At 33.9% G+C, this 24,642-nt stretch overlaps 1 protein-coding gene across 1 annotated transcript in view; it reads left to right on the top strand.

Moving 5' to 3' along the window:
• Window positions 1–2,990: 2,990 nt before the first annotated feature.
• The window catches only part of LOC149806854 (uncharacterized), a 45,710-nt gene continuing 24,058 nt past the window's right edge, over window positions 2,991–24,642 (top strand). Inside the window, exon 1 of the mRNA XM_089958672.1 lies at window positions 2,991–4,305. Within this exon, the coding sequence (XP_089814798.1) occupies window positions 3,198–4,305 (1,108 nt within the window). The 5' untranslated portion in view covers window positions 2,991–3,197. The remainder of the gene's footprint in view (window positions 4,306–24,642) is intronic.

Genomic DNA, 24,642 nt, shown 5'->3' with positions numbered 1-24,642 from the left:
TGTCAACAGTCTCTTGTTAAATCACGGAAATATTATTCCAGGCTTGAATTCAGTATAAATAGTGTCTTTATTCAAGCATTTTTTCAGAGCACTTTTGTATTTCCAGAGAAAAGATTCGCTTGAATTCAATAGTTTGAAGAAAATAAAATTCAGCCTAAACTGGTCACAACGTAATACAACTTGAAGTGCTAGATATTAAAGTACGACTGGTAAAATTCTTACAGTCACACAATAATAGAGTTCTCTGCTTGACCTCGGGTCACAATTATCATTTTCTAAAAATAACCATTACCTAATGAAACATAGCCTTCTAGAATGAGCGCATGATCGTTGTTTATTTACAACACAATAGCCTACAAAATTCACTTAGGAACCTCCAAAACACTGACCCTGATCAACATATTTGCGCCTTCTTGTTTCTCGCGTGTCGATGGCTCTTTCCGGGGTTTTCCCGCGTTCTTCCTTCACCATTTATACTGGCCGCTATGTACAGTCTATCTTGTACTGAAAAATGGTGTTAAACCCAAAATAACAACAACAACATAAACGCCTTCTTGTTTACCTGAATAATAATCCTGATTAATAAGTTCATACGCATAGAGAATAATGAAGCTGTTATTAGTTGTTTACATAAATGAAATAAAAAAGTAATAAAGTCAATCAGGTCAAGCATACATTAACTCAATTTAGGACAAGGTCAAGTCCATCAAACACTGTTACATTACAATAACATGTAATGAAATAAAAAAAATTAAAACTAACAGACAAACAATAAAATAAAATATACATAACACAAACAATCGCTCTGCGTCAGCGATGATACTACGCCAATAAATTCTTTGACAGGATCAGCCTGTAGCAATCGTGGCCAGTGTAGACAGCCAAGTTGATAAATTCGTTCAAACGCGACTACGGCTACAGTTGATAATGGTTCCGCTTCCTTGCACCTAAGAAGTGGCCTAGTGGTTAGAGCGTCTTCTTCGGATGAAGGAGGTCGTGGGTTCGATCCCCGGCCGAGTCATACCAAAGACTTATACAAGTGGTGTTAACAGCTGCTTCGCTTGGCGCTCAGCATTAAGAGGTTAGTGTTAGGACTGGTCGGCCTGGTGTCAGGATAATGTGACTGAGTGGAACATCATGCTACATGTCTCCAGCATGATGCCCCTGTGCTAGACATCACTATAAACTGCTACATTGCAGTCATCGTAACGATATGACTGAAAAATTATTAAAGCTGCGTAAAAATCCAAATCACATCACATCACATCCTTGCAACCGTCAACACGTATCTGTAAGTGCGACTTTGTCGTTTACGTTCTGTGCTAGTCACAATAGTGTCGTGGGGCAAAAACAAGTTATCTGCCCTGATGAACTTCGTTGGGAATACTGACATCAAACCATCCATATCAAATGGCTTTAGGTGGTGCTAAATAAATTTGCCATATTGCCTGTCGCGACAACCAATATGCAGCAACATCACGCTTGACACCTCGGCATCAGCGAGTTTGCTAATCGCTACTGTGCCTTTCCGGTATCCTCTTGGACTATAATAAATCGACTCCGTTATTAATTACCAGACAATTAATTGCCCGCCCTCACGCTACTTTACCGCTCATCGCCGTCCTTATCAATCAGTTGGCCAGTGACTCTCTCCTATTTTTAATTTTTATAGGTATTGTTTCACCCGGATACTTAGTCCATTGAGTTCCTAGCAATTTCAAGAGCGCTGCAGCAACATCACCACTGGTAGTTCTAGAAGACACAAACATATTTTTTGCCACATTTTACTCACGTACCTGTAAATGCTCTCCTATGATTCTTTGTCGTTATTGTTTTAATCTACTGGTATTAGTGACCATCTTGCATCGAATACAATACTGACTCATTATTATAAATAATAGATTTCTACAACATGAACGTGATTGACTTTTTCCGCGACAAAAGAACAAACACCGCCAAACATCATCCAGCGTTACTGAATTCTGTTCGCGCCATTATCATTGGTCCGTCTGGGTGGCTCAAATGGGACAAACTTTGTCTAGTAGCGCCGTCCGCGGACGACCAGCCATGTTATAATGTCCTCAGGAAATTTAATGATTCTGCAAAACATTCCATCGCCGATGAAGATGTTGAATTCATCACTGAAATCAATAATGGTTCGTCCATCGAAGATTTTGATGACAGTATTAATAATGTTGTGGTTTATGTCATGCTTGACAAACAAACAAATCCAGCCTTAATATTTTCACGAGGCAGGCATGAAAACACAGACGTCATTTACGTTACGCAGCGATACGATCTGGTCCCCAAAGTGAATAGATAACTGTAAGTTTTGGGGTTATCTTAAACGGCGTTGATACACATACACTGTGAAATGTTCATCAGACTTGGTGTTGATACACATACACTGTGAACATTTCATCAGACTTGGCGTTGATACACATACACTGTGAAATATTCATCAGACTTGGTGTTGATACACATACACTGTGAACTATTCATCAGACTTAGTGTTGATACACATATACTGTGAAATATTCATCAGACTTGGTGTTGATACACATACACTGTGAAATATTCATCAAACTTGGTGTTGATACACATACACTGTGAAATATTCATCAGACTTGGTGCCCCAGTGATGTGAAACATATCAAATAATATCAGTTTAGAAGCTTCTTTGCACATGCTTTAAACCCCCTTTGGATTTATTACAATAACTTTATGTGATCCATCAATACGATATTGCATTGGCCTCGAACGGATCTTTACTAAGTAACATATAGATTATATACTAAAATGTACTACATCAAACCGTCAAACATCAGTAAACCCAGCGACATGCGCGAGCAATTCTATTATATCTTTCTTGTGATACTCATTACCGATTACTACCTTGTTCTAATAGACAGTTCATTTTGCTGTGGCTCGATGATAAGCAGGTTATTTTTTTTTAAAATCATAACACACTACTCACCACCTACAGGCAGTCACTGGTTGGTTGTAGACCCAAACCAATGGAGTGTTGCGCTACAACTATACAGATAACCTTTATATGCTTCTATTAGTTTACGAAATGTATACCATTGATAACATTCATTATTGTGAACGAGTTTGCTCTAGATGTCCTTAGTTGCATAGTGTGAGATTTTTTCCCATTAATTTTCTTAATTGTCTCCAGTGCTCTAGTGAATACAATGTGTGGAGCTAATGTGTACCGGTATTCTTTCAGTGTGTTGATTCTTTGTATTTTTGAATTATTGAATTTTATTCATGCAAGAAAGTTGGCGTCAATGAAGCGTACAAATGTAAAATCGTTTCCCAACAGTGTTATGGATGATGAAAGTCGTGTTGCTGATTTTGCCTATTGGGAACCATTAAACGAAGGAAGGTGGGATTATGTTTCTCTTCGTAATTTAAGACATTCTTCCAAATCGTTGGACTTAAATAGCAAATACGTCGGAAGAAGAGACAATCACAAAAGGTCAAATTTAAATGAGGTACACAGACGATTTCTAAGGAGGCGTGAACGCAGTCTGGATGGGGAAAAGAATGGGTTCTTGGGGGCTGTCAGCTATATGAAAGACATTGACCTTAATAGTCCAGGAAAATATAAAATTCAGAAACGTCAGGTTCAATACACAAAGGACAGCAGTTCACACATAAATGATCCAAAGATAGCGGAGTCCGACACTATATCATCGATTAAAAAGCAAACTCATCGTAATCACACACACTCAAGACATTCAAACAAAGCTCCACTATCTTCAAACAAATTTGAACCCGGCTTCCAATCCGATGGAACCATCGAGCATACAGCTGCCACAGGTGACAAACAAAACAGACACGGAACCGTACATAGACATAGACATTCTGAACATTCTTCAAGACCTCTTTCTGATTCCTCTACAAATGTCACGTCAGAGGCAGAGGCAGCAGAACAGCATACCAGTCGGAAGGAAGCTGGATATCAAAGTGAAGATCTCCAACATTTAGATGCGTGGACGGATTCTAATTCCAACATCCATCCAGAGCAACCTTCTCCTTCGAAACATGCAAACATACAAGCAGCTTCTAGCCAATCTTACCGCCAAGGCTTTGAAACTTTCATGCAAAATCTGGATGTCAAAAACGCTAAGAGATTATACCCTTTCAATTTGAAGGACGCTTCAGACAGGCACATTCCAAGATTGGACGATGTTCCGATTTATATGCAACATATGTATCTCCTTCTTTCTAAAGAAGATAACAAAGAACCGATGGGCCGACAGATGCCGACCATCCGAGCTGTTAAACTTTCTCCAGGTAAGATGAAATAAATTTGAAAAACTCTGTCTCAAACCATTTTCTCAGCTTCGCAGAGGGTGGGGGTAGGCGGGGTTTGCTTGACTTAAAATTTCATCGATATTTACTCTGGAACGTCTTTTTAATCAAATATACTCAAATCTATCCTTGAAATTTATGCAGATAGGTGTATTCATATGCACACTTTAATGGATAATTAATGAATATGAACAATTTAAGCCTTCACTTTCTCTGCTGTTGACTGAGATCATGATCTGCCGCCACCCTAATACTGACTACGAACGCGTGGCATATCTAATTAGCAGTTTAAGATGGATTTGATTCGCTTTATTCCGTTAATCGAAGATGTCAGACAATAAAAGAAAGATTAAATGTTTCAATGCACCCAGGGCCGGCGCTACGATATAGGCAAACTAGGCAGCAGCCTAATGCGCTGGTTTCAAGGGGGCGCATTTTTAAAAAAATGTATTGTTTATAAATTTTGAAATTGATATGGGGGGGGGGGGCGCCAGAATCTAACCTTGCCTAGGGCGCCAGATAGTCTGGCCGGGTCTGGCGCGGGCCCTGAATGCACCTTTATTTCATCTTGGGGGTGGGTGGAAATATAGAATGTAATATAGAATCTGATAGAATTTTATTAGTTTATAATAATAATTAAAAATGATGAAATTTTAATTGAGCAAAGTAATGTTGACATTTCGATTGCGTATTCTTCTTCCTTCTTTTATTCAAGTGATGCAATACCATTATAAAAATAGTATATATCAACAACAACATTGAAATCAGTTTTGGTTTCCTACAAAGAATAATTATAGCAACATGAGAACATATCCATTGCACATACTCTGGTATTATCGTAGCTCAACCATAATTATAGATCCATAGTCCCAGATATACTCCATACAGTTTAAAAAACGTTGCTCAAAAAAGTAGTTGATGAATATACATAAACTCACATAACAATAAAACCCAAATGCCAGTGTGTAATAAAAAAGATATTCATAAACATGTAAATAAATTAATTAACATGCAGAAAATTACGCAAAAATACAAAAGAGTGGAATCAGTTAATATGGGTTGAACTGTATGATTATTATTATTATTAAGTCTTTTGTATGACTTGGCCAGGGTTCGAACACGTGACCTTCCGCATCCGAGTCGGATACTGTAACCACGTAGGCCACCGGAGCGGTTAAACAAAAGTAGTTATGCAAAATGTTACACGAGTGATGTAATGTTATACATGCAATAAGTGTGTATATCAGTGTTAACATAAACTTCATTACAGAAAACTGCAGCAATCATTCTCAACAAGTGGCATTGTTAAACGTCATTGGGACGAACTTAAAAAAATGTATTGACAAATGTCAATGTTTTCATCCAGGAAAATACGTGTTTGTTTCTTTGATTGCGGGGAAGGGGATTCGTTTCTTTATTACCTTCTCATTGATGCGGAACATTTCTCACTCTTATCTCATTTTGGTAGCGTCGTGTCTTGCTATTTCTCTTACATCCTAAGTTCCGTAAAGTGAGTCCAATTCTGGAGAGAGAAAAAAAAAACTGCAATAAAAACATATGAATAAGTTCGTATTTGTTCGGTCATTAGAAGTGTGCACATTATCCAGGTGGGAGGTAGGATGACTTTTCTGTACGGGGGACAAGAGCGAATATGATCCTGATAGGAGACTGGGTAACTTCACTGATCTGGTGACAGGTGTGACTGTCATCACGTAATGCAAATTTCAACATGGTAAACACGTGTTTGTGTCTACAGTAGTCAATTTCAAGCTGTGTCCTAGATGAAACCTACGTATGATTTATGCTACTACTGTTTTGCATGTAATGCAAACATCGGCTCCTTTCTCAGTTATCAGTATTGATCATTCTCTGTATTTTGCACTTAGCAATGAACACAACTATGGATTTTGTCTTTATTCGTTGCAGATTATTCGATATCTTCTTATTAATAGTGAAAGGATGAATTGTTGTTTGTGTGCTTTATTTTAAATTATCAGTTAAATAAATAAATTGCTCATTGAATTTCCACAATATACCATTCGGTCACATGACCAAGCTCCTTGAGAAATAAGCATATAGGAAATAATGGAAAAGTTATGGAGGGAATTATTTATATGTATACAGTTTTCCCAAGGAAAGTGTTGTATAGTGTGATGAGAAAACGTCCCTATTTTGTAAACTGAGTGATGAAAGACGATATAAGATTGGAAACTGTGTCATTCTTGTAGCAGTTTGATTCAGAGCAGATCCCACACACTGCCGTAAAAATGTAATGTTCGAATAAGTGTTATCGGATATCACGATATTTCTTCTTATGAAACTTCTGTCATCCACAATAAAATATAGCGAGTTAAACAGCTTGTATTTTTAAAGACACAAACACTCTCACGTGCATATTTGTTATTCTATAAATAAACATAAACTCGTGTGGGATTATAAAGAAACAAAACCGAGGGTGATGAAGGTAAAACGTTCGGTAGAATTATATGGATCTGGAGGGATAATCTTCATAAGAATTTGTACAAATTAACAGTAAAATCCTTTTTGCTTCAATTGCTTTTGAACAACTGCAAGATTTGTTTGCCATTTTTGTTTCAGATTTTAAATTATTGGTTAGAACAAAGTTCAGGTTATCTTTGGACAAATATTTTCTTAAAGATAATGTTTGTCTTCTCCACAAATCTACAGAATAAATATCATCTTGGCAGAATTTATCATTGCAGATTTACCAATTCTTTTTCAAATTGCCACCAAATAAAACCCACACAAAATTGCGAGTATTATTCTTATACAGGTTTATTCCAGAGAAAAGGTGCCATTCATTGAATCTGCCATATCACGTGTCTAAACCTTGCTTTTCTAAACAAAATTCGTAGACTTTCGTAGGGTCTTATTACTTGTAAGTACATCAGCACATTAGACCTTATCTGGGTACCTCAAGTAATGATGGGGTGCAGTTGCATATTTAGTGTTAATATAGCACTGATATTCTAATACAAAATGAAAGTCTTCTATCATATTACAAAAAACGACCCGTTCTATTATCATGCGATATGTCATGTTGCTTATTTCATCCTCCTGTTTAAACATGTGGTCGATGAGATAATATGCGTAATTTCGTTAGTAATGTTCTAAAATTCTTACTATTAAGAAATGTAAGATAGTTTTTATATCAAAAATATATGAAAGATGAGACTATAGCCTTGCTCAGCTGGAAGATTCAAGCCAATAATTCAAATTATGAACATAAAATTATCTTTCAAAAACGGTAAAAGTTACTACTTGTACAAATACATATATATTACCTACACCTTGCTGCAACCAGACATGTCTGAAACCATACATTTCTAAGGTCTTTAATTCGTACTACCCATAAAATCCGAGAATATATCGCTTTGTTTGTATTTCACGGTAAATCCAAGTCTCTATTTCCAAGAATGTTATCAGAGCATTTTTGTATTTCCAGAGAAAATAATCACAGAATTAAATAGTTTGAAGAAATAAATTCCAGCCCAAATGAACTTCTGGTCACAACAATATTACCAATTGATTCTGCTAGATCTTAAAACACGAATGAATACGTTTTTCCAGTAACAAGTTTACATAGTCATCAAAATGACATCAGGTACAAAAATAGCATTTTCTATTTATTTTTTTTAAATTACCTAATGGAAAATAACCTTCTGGAAAGTTTTAATGTTTACAAAATAAGATTTTAGTTATTATTATAAATCTATTACTAAAATTTATAATGTAGAACCTGGACAATGTCAGGTACGCCAGGTAAATTGTAGGAGAATTCCAATAACCTAGACCCAGAGCCAAATAAACATATATACGTCTATTAATAAAGATTCGGATATTAAACCCATATACATAAAGAAAATTCTCGTTATGTATTAGTTGTTTTCAGAATAAATTTAAAAATATAAATAATCCAGGTCAATTAGAAAATAAACTTCATTTTGGACAAGGTATAGTCCAACAGACAATGTTACATTGCATAAGAATATAATGAAATAAAAATAATTTAAAAAATATAACAATCAAACAATGCAAATTAAATGCACATAAAAATTTATTCAAATTATTATTCACTAGAATTGTAAAGTGCTCAATAATATTATTGGACTAAAAACTTAATCTGGAATTACAATGAATTCAGACAAGGACATTTTGGATTAAATCATTGTGATACATCCAAATACTGTTTGCACGTCGCCAAAATCCAGGCCATTAGCATATTAGCACGTCGGAGACCACAACACATCAACAGATTCATTATTTTATTTTATTTTATTTGAACACTGCTGGAATTCATTTAGAACTCTCCATTTTGGACTTGTGATAGAACTTAATACTATTTGGGATTAATTTACAATACTGTAAGTTCTTTTTAAATTTTACTTTGTTTTCTAGGGAAATAAATTATTTGTTGAATTTTACAAAACTTAATGGTTATTGTTGTTTTCTGTTATTTAGTTAAAGACCATAGAGCCATAACGTGATACGTTTGCAGTCTTTATTAGAATAACTATATATTCTCAGTATGTCCAAAATATTTGTATCACAGACGCCTATTAGAATATCCGGTACAATACACCGAGGGCAAGTATATAAATCAAATTTTACCATAAATATTGAACCATTCAATTTAATCCATATTATATGCATACACAGAAACAAAGGTAGTAACCTTAACAAATGTATCTCTAATGTATACAATTATTTCCGCAGAGTTTCATTTACTATTATTTCTTTAATTTTCTGTGCCAAGGAACGATGTAAAAAATAATTATAAACAAATCAGACAATTAATTTGTCCAAATTTCTGTAAGAAGAATAACTTAATTTACGAAAAATATTTCACATAACTCTTTATATTAGTTTACACACACACATACACGTACACACACACGCACACACACACACATTCATATGCACATATACAAAATATGAACACAGCACTAACAAATTCATTTAAAGAGGATATTTTGTAAACTATAGTCTGCATTGAATGTCCGTGAGTTCTCAAAACGCATAACCTTCCACGTTTTCTGATTGAAATTTAGGAAATTAAAATGTGCTGCCTCTCTACCCTCAAAACATATTTGATATGATTTGGTGACAGAAGTTGGCTCTCGTAACTTCATATTTTATTTCATTGTTTTAAAAATGCAAACCAAGGTACAAATTTACTTGATTGGATCACAAACCACGATTGCCGCCGTATATCTGTTATTTTCTTTTATTTATCCAATATACCTTGATTTCTTTCCGATGACTCCGGAATGACCCTGTAAATATATGAGAATTAATTACTATTCCACCATGCGAGTGTGCCTGCTAAGCAAATGCATATAACACCGACTCAGTAGAATCAAATTTCGTGATGTGTGCTTCGTCGTGATGGAATATTTATTTTTAACACAGAATATATTTTTAGCATGGTAACTGATGCAACTATGGTAACTGGCTATAAGTCTGATCATTTTGACACTAATTTAAAACCAAACCTAAGTCAAAATTAACAGGGTAATATATAATGGTAATTTAATAATTAGTTTTTACAGGACAATGAATATGTCAAATCAATCGCAAATGAAGTTCATCAGGTTAAAACCATATATGTAGCTGAGATAAGCACTAAGAATTTACGATATATAAGTGTGTAAGATATAATTTAATATGTATGATGAGCTCTGTTTACAAACATTAATATCGATGATTATTGGAAGTGCTATACAATATGATACGATGCTGAAAATCAAATGGTCTAAATATAGAATTATCTTAAAGATTACATCAAAATATTGGAGAAAAAAGTATATACAAAATATATGACTAAATGAAATGAAAAGATAATATAATTGATCTAGAAGAAAGAAAAACTAGAAAATTTAAGATACTCAAAAATTGAAGAGGTGACACAATCCAATCTTCCTAAAAAATCAATTCAAGTTTTTAAGTTTTTAAAATAGAAACTATTCAAAATACGTGTATGTATTAATAGATGGTGACGGAAATTATTCTTTTGAAACCAATACATAGTAAACAAAAACAAAGATATTAATCTCAAATTTATACATCATCATCACCAGCAGCAGCAATGTTCCTGCTGGATCACAGAGCCCTTGGCTGCAGCGCTCCATTTGTCACAGTCTAGGATCGATCTCTTTTGCATCCCTAGAGGACATGCTGATGATCTTAAGTTCTGGTTAAGGGTTTGTCGCCAAATCATGGCTGATCATATTCTGCGTTTGCTTTGCGTGTTCCAATCCAGGGCATTGCTAGCTATGTTGAGCTGTTGTCGGATACAGGTTTCCGCTGTGTCATTAGCTTTTCCTCCTGGTTGGGAATTCTGTCTGGACGTCTCATGAGCAGGATATGTCGGAGACAAGTATTGACGAGGACCCGTAGCTTGTATGTCTCCAGGCCTCTGCCCCATGGAGCAGTACTGGTTTGACGTTTGAATTGAACAGTCTATGCTTCATTTTCAGGGGAATAGTATCATTCCTCCAGACAATTCTATGAGTGGTAAAGTCATGGCCTTCCTTTGCAATCCTGGCTTTGACGTCATCGTCTGTTCTTCCTGACTTTGTTCGCAATGCTGCCAAGCTATCTAAACTTATCGACATTCTCTGTGTCTTGTCCCTCTAAGAAAATAGATGCATCCTGGTTTGTATTGACTCGTACGCATTTGGTAATGTCGGCATTGATCTCCAGGCCGCTAGATAGGGTTATGAATATAAGTCCTCTGCCTTTACTTGCATGTGATGGAGTCTGTGACAGCAGTCCAGTGTCATCGGTAAAGTTTAAATCTTCACATATCTGGGACAAGGTCCACTGTATTACCCATGGTGGGTCCATTGCCACCCGGTGTATCACACTTGAGAAGATCATTCGTGAAAGTAAGAATCCTTTCCTGACGCCAGTGTCAACAGAGAGAGAAGGAGACACAAATCGCGTTGTGTATAACATGAAAGATCTTGTCTTTGAAGAGGTACTTAATAATCCGGACAATCTTCTCCAGGATGTCGTATTGCCTCACGATTTTCCAGACAGTGCTTTTATTGTCATGTCAAATACTTTCCTGAAGTATGCAGAATTTACATACATAAGTGACCACCATTCTTGTGAGTATTCCTTGATAATTTTGACCATTGCTTTCTGGTGTGTTCTGACCTCACAGTCCTGCTTGTTCTTTTCTCAGCCTGGAATCTACTGCAGATTTGGCCCTCTACAGAATCAGTCTTGTGAGAATCTAGCTCGATAAAGATAGGAGTTGAATATCTCTCCAATTCTGGCATTCACCAAGTCCTCCTTTCGTGTGACTCTTGACAATGTCGCCTTTCCTCCACTCCTGCGGCACCTCTTTTCTGTCCCACATTTCCTGTAGAAGGTCAATCAATGCGTATTCTGTAACTATGGGATCTGCTTATAAGGATATTGGTGGGATGTTATCTGGGTCACGGACTTTACCTCCACTGATTTTCCTGATTGCTTGTATGATCTTTTCCTTGGTAACGAGCCCTATGTTTATGTATAGATCCTTTCCCTCTTCTATCAAGAGTAGGTTTTTCACTGGGGTGCCATGAGCAAGCTGTCGGGCTGTTATGCTGATTTTCTCAGGGTATTACTTTCCATTTTGCGTACAGGCTTGCCAGCTCTTGAGCTTCTGTCTTCTAAATCTCAGCATCTCCTCGCAGGTTGATGTGAATCTGCCTCTCACCGGTTCTCACTTCTTTTCTATGGAGTCATTATCAAGATCAGCACGAACCTGGAATATATTAGTGATTGAAATGGCAAACTCCTATTGATTCTCAACAGTCATGAGCCTGTAGGTGACATATCGTGGATGTTTCTGAAATCCCGACTTCTCTACGCTGCCGATTCTTGTCTATGCTATCACCAGCGTATGGTCTAAGCCAACATCTGCTCTTTTACAGGGTTTCACATCTGCAAGAGATAGCAAGGTGGTCAATCTAATCCTGTATTGCTGAATGTAACTTTGTTAATCCTATGATGGGAAAAACTGTACCATCATTCATAAGGTCGTTCAGCCCACTGAAGCCAGGAAACAGCTCTCCGTTATCGTTCATCTCTCCTAGCCCCTCTTTACCCATGTTGAGTTCCCGTCTTATGTTGTCGCTGCCACTTAAGTACTTATGTCGCCCATCACAAGTGTGACATCCCTCTTTCGTACTCTGTCAAACACACTACTTAAAACAAATCCTACTTGGCCTACTGGTCTGCATGGTTCGTTGGAGTAAAACAAAATGCACAATGTTTAACTTTTGGAATTTTTACTGGAAACGGGCGGTCAAAATCCTCTTGCTGAATGTTCAATCATAGTCCAAAAGTATAGAGTATTCCGAATGAATTCCATTGTTGTTCCGAATGAATCCCAAACTTGAAAGTGATGATGTACCATAGCCTAAAATAGTGTTAATGTGCTAACAGTCATGCTTCATCACAGTTAAATAATCCAAAATGTCCTTGAATGAATTCACGAGAATTCAAAAATATTGATTTAATCCGAAAATAATCAAAGAATACTTTGTAATTGCACTGAAATAAGTCCTCTCAAATAATAACACGCCTAAAATTGATTCCTCTAAAGTACTAATGTTAGGAAGGAATGAGTAATTCCGAAGTCAACAATATTTATATTAATAGCTAAGATACAATAACAGAGCCATAATGATAGTCATTTTCCTTTCGAATTCGTAAACAACTTGCTTCTTTAACATTCTTAATTTATATAAAAAACGAGACCTTGAACTCGACATTTGTAAACGTTTCCATCTAATTAATAATGATCTTAATATATAATCTAAAATCATAGAAAAATGGTGTGGTCGTCGTCCTCGTTGTGAAGTGCTGAGTAGAGGAGGAGATCTCCTGATGCCAAGATGATTTAGCTTAATTTTGTCCATTGATCCTCACTCAGTTCTAGGGTCTCCAACTTGTATCTGTCCATCCCTTTGGCAATTTGTGTTGTTTTTCCTTCCTCGTGCAGTGTTCTCACATTCCATTTCCCAATCATTGTAACAGTCTTGGTGGAGATAAGATTTGTCAGCATGTCCGCTGCTTCTCGGATTTGTCTGGTTCCAGATTATACGGCAAACTATAAATAGAGAGGATGTTGATACTGAGGCTGAATTGGGACCATACAATGTCGTACTGGACGATAAAGATGCCAACAATCGGAAAAGGGAAATTATTTATGAAGAAACAGTCAAAGTTGTAAAAGATATGCAAAACGGAAAAAGTACTAAACTAGATAACTTTTACAGTTGCAATCAGTAAATAGAGATATAATACGTGGTCACTCTCAGTTACTTAAAAAACCCAGCGAATTATTGGTTATTTAAAGAAACCTGAACATTTTCAAGTTCTACAAATATGCAATTTCTTCATCTCCTTGTTAACTTTGAAATAATTTTCTCGACATCATTTTGATATTGTTTCTTTTCAGTATGGACCTACAACATTTCCTTTACCATCTTCTCCTCTCATAACTTTACTGGGATATAATGTTTAGTACATGTAGTAGTTACTGTTATTAAATTATGGGTCATTTTATTTGTTTTTCTTTTTTTTACTCATGGGTTCCACCTTTTTTAAGCCTGAAATTATGCCCAATCAGTTTCTTTCTCCGTACGGATATTGTGGATACAAGGGAATCTGTGGTTACATTTTATAACCGTATAGTATTCTGACACTAGAACAAAAGAGAAATAGTTTGGAAACATTTATGCTGTTTTTATTTTTTTTTTATATTTGACTCTTTTTCTTAATGCAAGTCAAAATTGTATTTCTTCTAAAAACTAGATTTTTCATTAATTACAACATATGTCTTGTAAGCTTCAGCAGCTATTTTATAAATTGTATCAGCTTTCTTTAATAAAATTGCTCATTATATAAGTTATATTTTATACGATGCCTTATATACTTAATAATATATAATTTGAATTTGATAACAAATCTCAAGAATTTTCAAAGATATTAACCGTATATTATATTTTGTATATAGTTATAATTAAGATATCCTACAAAGTTTATAAAATATATAATTTACAAGATCCTTATCTTGTATTGGTGTGCGGTATTACCTCTGTGCCTGTTTTTCCGCGGTATTTAGTTTTAGTAGGATGTACCACGATACTTATTTTCAGTGGTACGTACCACGGTACTTTTTAAATGATATTAAACACGTTTTCATTTTGTTAATTTATTTACACAAAATATTTATATTCATTGCAAATTAATTTCAAATATCCACCTTATATTTTCTCATTTGGTGAGTCACTGTGTTTTATGTTGTCTGGTTCTTTCTGCTTAACATCTTGTCCCCGGTGTAAGCAACCCAGCCCGAGTTTCCCTGCCTATTATACCGACAGAGTAGCTAATAAAATGTAGGGTTTGGTGTCAACACTTTCCTGTTTGTATTACCAAGCTCATTAATGTCAGCACAATGTCATTCACAGGGTGTCAGTTGTAATGTAGGCCTCATCGTCCCACACTATTTACAGGTTTTAGATTGCGGCTTGCACAACAATTAACATACACAGCAAATTATCCTGTGTACATGCGAGATACTACTGATCATTCGATTTTACAGGGCGGGGTCGAGGGATGCCGCGATTTTATTTAGAGCCGAGAGATTTGTTGTATCTCAGTATAATTATATTTTTTCAAATAAACTAATGGATAGAATACGTTATTTTAATTTAAATAGGAACAATGTATGTTTTCAGCTATTTAAGAGCCGGAAATGTGAAAATAAATTAAAAAATCTCAGGCCTCTGCCTCAGAAAATTAAATTGTTGGACCCTAATATTAATTGCGGTACGTATCGTGGTATGTTCGAAGACACCGTGGCATACCGTAGTACAAAATTGTTCGTGGTATCCAATTCTGCTACCTTTAACAACGTTGTTTCTTCAATTTCTCTTTACCGATTCTTGGCCTCTTTTCAGTCCAGTACGACATTGTATGGTCCCAATTTAGTCTCAGTATCATAATCCTCTCTATTTATACTTTGTCGTATAATTTGGATACAAACCAAATTAATATTTTCCCAAATATAAATATAATGTATATAATATGGCGTTATATCGATTTATATCAGAGCAGTATATTTTTCCAGCTAATTACAGACGAAAATTAAATTTTATAAAAGTGCCAGGCCACTTCCCTGGATATTGAATTCTTTGTCCCTTATATAAATGCGGTATACCGTGGCACGTATCATGGTACTTTCAGAACTACTGCGGTATACCACGGTACAAACTTCTATTGGTTCCCAACTGTTATTTCCGGTTAGCGAATTCTGAAGGCTTATCGATGAGAAAATGCCCCAGGGGCATGCGAGGCTAAAATAATACTTGCAACGCTCGCCAGCACAGCATAAGATCGACCATAGGCCTAATCCAAAGTTTGTGTATCATAATAAAGTCCAGCATTTAAGGTAAATTGTTAATTAAGAAAGTCCAACATTTAAGGTAAATTATTAATTACATAACTGTTGTAGATAGGTCATTTAAATTTTTTATATTTTTCTGCTTATTGTCTAATTGTGATTCGTGCTATTCAATTTTAGAAATCATCCAAGGAACGTTATTGGTTGGGTTTATGTTTCTTTCTTTTTTTGTTGTTTTTTTTATATACAAAAAATATATCAAGGCTGTGTTAACCAGACATGGATCTCGCTGTTCATGCTTTGCCAAGGGAGAACGACAACTCAATATTCTAAGAGTCAGATTCACTCAACAGATTTTCAAAAGAGAAAAAGCACTATATGCGTGTATTTAAGTATCCATGAATGTTTGTCTTTTTCGCATGTCAAGATGTCAGAATGACAGGATAAGCGTCGTAGGATTGAACTATCTTTACAGGATAAACTAGTCTGAACAAAATGCCAACACCTACGTTGAAGAAACTAGGAGAAGAATTTGGCAAAGAACCATTATAAATTGTACTGGGTATTCAAACATGGATCATCATTCATACTTATAACGGACTTATGGTAAAGTTAAAGTTTTAAAAGCATCTCGTTCCTTGGATGTTTCTTGATACGATGACAGTAATTCTATGTGGAACATCTGATTTATTAGTGTCATGATATGTAATTTTCTGAAAGGAACGTATTTTGTTCACCTAATTTGTCATTAAACGTTTTTAAAAAAAGACAGCTTGATTTGTGCACTCTTATACGCACATACACAAATACCCATCCACCCCACCCCCCTCTTTCTCTGAAAGAAGAGCAATATCAGATTCGCATAAATAATTATTGAATATACATAGATGCGAATTCTATATGTCATAAAACGTGTGATTAGATGTAGTGTCGATATACAAGTTACAAAGGTGTCAAATTGCTAGAATTCCTAAAGCAAGCAAGTATTATAACGGGGGAAATTACTGAGAATACATTCAAATGATAATTCATTGCCAGTGTGGATAAACTGTTCAAAGACGCTTATTATTCAACCATAAACAGTAAAATTCACGTTGAAATCTGCTTAAAGAGGATAATAACTCAATTATAAACAAGTGAACTTCACATTAAAAGCTCTAAAAAGATGATCATTACTCAATCACAAACCAGTAACTTTCAGATTGAAAACTGTTAAAATACCTTAATAATCAATTATTAAAAGTAAATTTTACATTGAAAACTTTTAAAAGAGGTCCGCTATTCAAATATAAGCAAGCAAATTTCACAATGGCAACCGTTCAAAGACGCCCTTTATTCAATCTTAAACAAATAAATTTCACATTGAACACTGGTAAAAGAGGCTCACTATTCAATCATAAACAAATACATTTAACAATAAAAAAATTAATTAGCAAAAAATAGTAGTAAAATAAATGGCGAAAACATTAACCTCATACAAATATAAGAAATTCTGAAGTATATTCTGAAAGAAGAGGGCTTAAATCCTTCTCAAATTTATTTTTCGAGGAGAATAAGAGACAAAACAAGTTTTTGCTTGAAAAATTATGAGAAGGTTCCAAGACGCGTTAACAATCGTCTAAAAGAGCATAGATCTGAAACAAGAGATGGCGAAACAAATCACAATATTTATATATTTTTTTACAACATTGAATCGTGCGTATGGAAATTAATAATTAGGAAAATTAGAACGATTTGGGTTTTCATTAAAAATTCCAGCTGGTTTTCTTGATTAAACTCTGAATGAGGGAAATTGGCTTATTATTATCAAGTACATTATTCACCTTTACGCTACATTTCATTTCTGTTCATTATTTCTCGGGCATTGTTGCATAAAACATATGCAACATCGCCCGAGAGAATAATGAACAGAATGAAATGGAGTGTTAAGTTCAATAATGTAAATGATATACTGACACAATATTTAGTCAAATGTACATGATACACTAGACACAATATTTAGTCAAATGTGCATGATATATAAGACATAATATTTAGTCAAATGTTGATGGTATACTAGACACACTATTTAGTCAAATGTACATGATATACTAGACACACTATTTAGTCAAATGCACATCATATAGTGACAGAATATTTAGTCAAATGTGCATGATATACTAGACACAATATTTAGTCAGAAGAGTTTTTGTACGCATTGGTCTTTGGTCACAACTTATTTTAACGCTACATATGAAAATATATTGACCAAAATAAGGCGAGATTCATACATCAATTAGACTGAATGAGTCGATCAGGTATGCAATTGTATTTGAAGAGAACAATTATTATTATCTTGGAAAAAATGATTTGTCAAAATTATTAAATATAAAATAAGCAAAAGCCACATTAAACTACTTTAGCAAGAATTTGTGAAGCGGATTATATCATAAACAATTTTCCAACAGAATTTCCTTGGTGAATTACATAAACAGTATGCAAAGAATGATATTTCATTGTTGCGTGGTAGTTTTGAAGAATTGAGAAATGTATGTATTAATAATTATAAACAAGATCTAACACATTTTGTTTTACTGCTCCTGGACTGGTTTTTCATGCTAATATGAAAATAAGTAAGCTAGAGTTAGAACACATGTTATGATACGATCCTGACGATTTCACCAGGAATTAGAGGAAAATTACTTAATGATTCTTATTATGATATGCTAAAACTAATGAGTATTCCAACAATAAATATAATAAAAGAAGGGTATGGTCATTCATTATGAGGATTTCTTTTTATGTTGACTGGTTGTATAGATTATTATTATATTGACTTGTTGTATAGATTATTATTATGTTCATTGGTTGTATAGATTATTATTATGTTGACTGGATGTACAGATTATTATTAAGTTGACTGGTTGTATAGATTATTATTATATTGACTTGTATAGATTATTATTATTTTGATTGGTTGTATAGAATATTATTATGTTACTGGTTGTATAGATTATTATTAGGTTGACTTTTTGCATAGATTATTATTGTGTTGACTGGCTGTATAGATTATTATTAAGTTGACTGGTTGTATAGATTATTATTATTATGTTGACTGGTTGTATAGATTATTATTGACGACATGTTTGATTGGAAGTATCCTGTATAACAAGAGTGGGTAGTTTATACTTTGTTTATCGTATCTGACTTTAGCAAACTTAGCAATTAGCTTAAAATTGATATATTTTCTGCCTATTTTATTCCCTGACCCCTCTTGTTCAGTATTTCATGCACTAATTTATAGTTCATTACGTTATATATATATATATATATATATATATATATATATATATATATATATATATATATATATATATATATAATTTAGAATGTTCGAAATATAGTTGAAGTTCAATTTATATTGTCTCATTCATTGCATCTGCAAAATAATTAATCATTTCATAAGGACATTGACTGGTTTGCAGTCGTCACATTACATGTCGTAAGTAATTGTTTTGTTTTTTGATATATTTTATTTGATTTTTGTTTCATTTTATTTCACAACCATGTATAATAAGCCTATGGTTGGAATGTACCATTCGTATTATATCTGGTACACTTTCCAAACGTCATACCTGTTACCCTGTCATCACCTAAATAGATTTCGCTGCTATCCATTGATTCAAATTTTAGTTATTTTATCAGCAAAAAATAGTATAGGCTATAATTTACTATTCAAAATGTTTCCTGAATAAATAGATAAATAAATATGAAATAAATAAATAAATAAATAAATATATGAATAAATAAATAAATAAATAAACAAAATATGCTGTACGTACGCGTATGTGTGGCGTGTTTGTGTTTGTGAACTTCTTAAGTCCAGCCATAAACAATGATGGTCCGTTTATACAAGTTCATAACACTAATATTGCTAATTTCATAACATTAATATTGCTAATTTCATAACACTATTATTGCTAGTTTCCTAACACTAATATTGCTAATTTAATAACATTAAAATTGCTAATTTCATAGCACTATTATTGCCTGTTTCATAACACTAATATTTTTAATTTCATAACAATAAAATTGCTAATTTCGTAACACTAATACTGCTAATTTCATTTTAAAAAATATTGCTAATTTCATAAGACTAATGTTGCTAATTTCATAACACTGATATTGCCAATTTCAGACACTAATATTGCTAAATTCATAACACTAATATTGCTAATATCGTAACACTAATATTTCCAATTTCATAACACTAATATTGCTAATTTCATAACACTAATATTGCTAATTTCATAACACTATTATTGCTAATTTCATAATAATAATATTGTTAATTTCATAACACTAATATTGCTAATTTCATAATACTAATATTGCCAATTTCATAACACTAATATTGCTAATTTCAGTGTGTTTTTCTCCTCGTTAAAATATTTCGTTACAATATTGACTTATTTTATACCTCTGTGAATAAACCCATCCTTCAACAGTAATCATTGCATCCCCTATGAATAAAGAAAACACATTGTAATTCTTCCACAGTAATAAAAAAATTTTCTGATGTTGAATTGAAATACTTTTCAGCATATTTTTCTCTGTCTGTTCTACAAAGTATCATTACTCCTTTAAAACTAGTCATTGATGAATTATGTACAACAGGCTTTAAAATCGTGTTACATGATACATCAAGAGTTATCGCTTTTTGTAATGTAATCATAGACAAAAGCAATTCTATTTATGTACTATTCATAAACACAAAGAACCGTTATATCCTAAGTACCTGTCTTTTATTGGAGTTAATATTCTCTAACTCATAATCTTGGTTTTCACCGTCTACTACTTTAGATGCATTTTCTAATGCAACTGTAAATCCAAAATTTTGAAGAAAAACAAATCATGTGATTGGTCGATACTAATCATAACTTTATAAGATTTTCCATAATTATTCCTTGCGCTAATTTCTTTGTTCTCACCTATACTGGTAGCCAAAAATCGTTAAACGCCAATGACGACCAGTATTCATTGAACTTCAACAATGCCATTACTACCGTAAGAAATTGTAACATATGCGATAAACATTCTTCCCATATTGGTAACAACTATATTTAAGCATCTCCTTTAATGAATTTTATATTGAACACAAAAAAAGAAAGAAGGTAAAATAAAGAAACTACCAGGTAAATTCAACACATTTGTCCCTAATCTAGGTAATACCACTTGAAGCATTTGTTCAGATTTTGTGCTACCTGGTGTATGTCTCTTTATCTCTATGATTACAGTTAATTATCTCCCCTCCCAACCCCCAACCCCAAACAATAAATTAGCGCCCATTTCAACAGCAAAACAAAAATCATTACTATAAATGATCTGCGTATCCAAAGACTGGTAAAAGTCATGAAGTCCTGTCTGCTTAGGTTTCTCTAAAACTGCATCTGGACGAGTAGAAGAAGAAAGAAAAAAGCTGTCTCTAAATTATACAAGTTTTGAGAAACCAAACATTGTTCTCTTAATTATCCTTTACTGTAATCGATTGAATTTGCCCAGTTGTCGTTTAATTTATTATGATTTCTGCAATTCTTCTAAAGTTTTATCATGTTTTTTTGTTTTATCATTTGCATCATTTGGATTAAATAATTGAAATATACGTTTACCTTATTTGATTGTTGAATCTTTACTAATTGCCCCTCTTATCACAATTATTGCTCTTACCATATTTAATGCTTACGCTGATTACACTATTTGATGGAAATACATTTTGATACTGCTAGCTTCTTTTAATTTGATAAATAAAGGCAGGGGATTATCATATCAACCTCAGCGATTAATAATGAAAAGTAACGGTACTCTTGTAGATAATATGTAAATTATTCTTTTATAATGTATTTTTCACCAGCACAGTCATCAACAGTACAAATCCGTGATTGGCTTTGAACCATAAATGAAGGTGGCATTCGTTGTCTCTAATAGAATAAAAAAATTAAACTTGAATGCTATTATTCTTCTAAATCTCAGTAACGTAATGTTGAAAGGCACTTATATTATGTAAGATGTATTCAGCAAAACATGAATGAGAAAAGAAAATTCCATTAATATCAGCCAATGTTCGACATGTACTTTTAACCATAAAATTTCCAAGGAACAATTTAAATTTGACTTACCTATTAAATCATCACTTGTAATATTAAATGGTTCTTTTTCTGATATCATGATCATATACTGATCACCATACTGTTTTTAAAAAACAAGATGAAAGCATTATACTACCAGGTATTACTTTTTAAGCTAATCCACTTACCTAGTTTGTAGTTCCTTATATCAGTTATGTGCGTAATTCAGTTTTAAATGTCTTGTATCTCTTTCTATTTCTGATTTAACGGCATCGGCTCATACCTTAATCTTAAAGTCTCTTTACCTGGTGTTGATTGCAAGATATTGGGGGTTTTTGTGTGTGATATGCTTTAAAAGCATATGTTTCCGTTACAATCGTTTGCTATTTAGTTTGGTAAAGTTATAATACTATAAAAATGACAATAGAAAATAATGACCGGTACACATTTTATTTAACGTTTTAGCCGGGGTGGGGCGGGGTAAACAGGGGGTAGTATCTGAATTAAATAATGACGGGTGCTATCTCGTCCATTTCCTCTTCTCAGACTAGGGTTCGAAAGCTGTTGGACTTTATTAATCTCAGAACTGGATTCATGTTATTAGTTGTTTGTTTGTTTTTTTTGTCTCTTGGTGTTGGCTGCTTATTTTTAAAAACGGAAAAACGGGTATTTTCTGACTGAGCCAAGAATCGTACTGTCTAAACCATATTGTATCGTGGGGTTAAGGCGTTTGTTTTTGAAAATAATTTATGTTTGTTTTGGGTTGGGTGCTTATTTTGGAAAATGAAAATAAGGCTTTTTCTGACTGATTGTGGAAGAATATAGTCTAAAACATTTAATCGGGGGCGATATGGTGTTCTTTGTTTTTAAATTACTTTTGTTTAGTAGGGGATGGGGTATTGATTTTTTTAAAATGAAAATAAGGTTGTCTGTAGCCTTATCTAGGAACTTTCGTGTCTCTACTATTCTCTGCCGGAAACGCATAGTCCTTGAATTAGTCACGCATAGTCCTTGAATTAGCATTGCATAGTCCTTGAATTAGTCATCCTTAGTCCTTGAATTAGTCATGCTTAGTCCTTGAATTAGTCACGCATATCTTTGACTATTTGGAATATCCAACTCACTTCTAAAATTCAAAAGTATGATAGTCATCTTATCTTTTGAAGACATTCTCTTGAACCCGTCTGAGTTGCCGGCTATTTGAAATTTTTTAAAAATTTATTTATTTTTTTAACCGGCATGTATTCGCTCAATGTTGGTTTCGTGAAGATTGTTTGTACCTTAGTACATAATAAATTACTTGGACTATGATTTTTCTTTGTCACAATGTTTTAAATATCTTTTATATGACCAGAAGTGTATCAGTAAATTATGATCAGCATATATATATCTGGGACTTTATTATTCCGTCGACATATTGTGTGCGGGTTAGGTGAAGCTGCATATGTTGGATCTTGACAGACAAATAGATTAAGTCGGATAATGATCGTTTTGATCTAAAGATTAATTAAACGTGCATGTAGCTCTTAGCTTCTCATCTCTCTCTCTCTCTCTCTCTCTCTCTCATAAGCATCACTACACACACTTTTCATCCATCGTATTAAATCCTTCCTCGATATTTTTAATACATGTATTTTATAAAGTATTTAGAAAAATAGCGCCATGATTTTTGGGATATTTTTTTCGACTCAGGAATATGAAATCCCACGTTCATCATACTAAGTTGTCATATAGTAAGTCGTATTTTGGGTATGTGAAACAAACTTAATATCAGTATGGAAAAAAATCAGGCGTAGTAAGAGTGGTGAAAAAGTTTTGCTATAATGGTTACGTGAGGGTTGTTATGGTTGGGCGGGGTGGGGTGGGGTACTCCCAAAAGTTTACAGAAGTCCCATCCAGGCTCGATTTTGGTTGGAAGTTAAATTAGTTAAAGGTAATTGTAAAGCTCCGAGCCTCCAGTCAGCAATGCCGACGGTTAGATGGTTAAATATACAAAATGGTTGAACATCAATGAATAACAATTTCATAATAATTCAAAAATCAAATGATTCAAATTCCCAATTACACTCTTTCCGCTCGACCCTTAATAGCCTATTGCATCACTTGATTATCAGCGTGACACCTATTTCCACCTGTCCTTGTATTCTACTCATCTATGGTATTCTTCTCTGTCCTATTTCTCCTAATTTCTTCTCCTCTTCCTCCCCGACTTTCTTCAAATTCCTCCTCCTCGTCGACTTCTTTATACTCCTTCTTCTCCACTTTCTCCTCAAGACTGTTTATCCTCCTCCTCCACCTTCTCTCAACCGACTATACTTCCGTAGACTTCAACTGTTTCAGCTAGTCTCAGTTCCGTCTCCAGTTTTTGAACACTAAAGACTCAATCGAAACCGAAGTTCTGTGTCCCCTAACAAGCTTCCTGTGAAAACACAAGGACGGTACAATTTTTTTTTGTATCTCATCTCATACTATACACAGCCTACCATCAAATTGCGGTTATGAAATTTCTCCGGTCACGCATTCATCCACATCGAGATACCCATACATTCTTGTATGGTAAAACAAACGTCATAATACATCACGGAATCAATTACTTCTTATGCATACAGCAATAAATTCATTCAATCAGTACATATTCCTAATCCTGTTAAACTCAACAATATCACAATCATCAGATGCATTTCTTTACCTTAAATTATTAAAGCTACGTTAAAAATCCAAATCACACACACACATACACACACACACAAACATGCACATTCTTTACCTTACAACGCATGCAAAGTA

The sequence above is a fragment of the Sinohyriopsis cumingii genome, chromosome 1 (assembly GCF_028554795.1).
Source record: "Sinohyriopsis cumingii isolate HCF-2022 chromosome 1, ASM2855479v2, whole genome shotgun sequence".
NCBI classification, from domain to species: Eukaryota; Metazoa; Mollusca; class Bivalvia; order Unionida; family Unionidae; genus Sinohyriopsis; species Sinohyriopsis cumingii.
The sequence above is the reverse complement of the archived record's forward strand: the minus strand, read 5'-3'. Positions and strand labels throughout refer to the sequence as shown.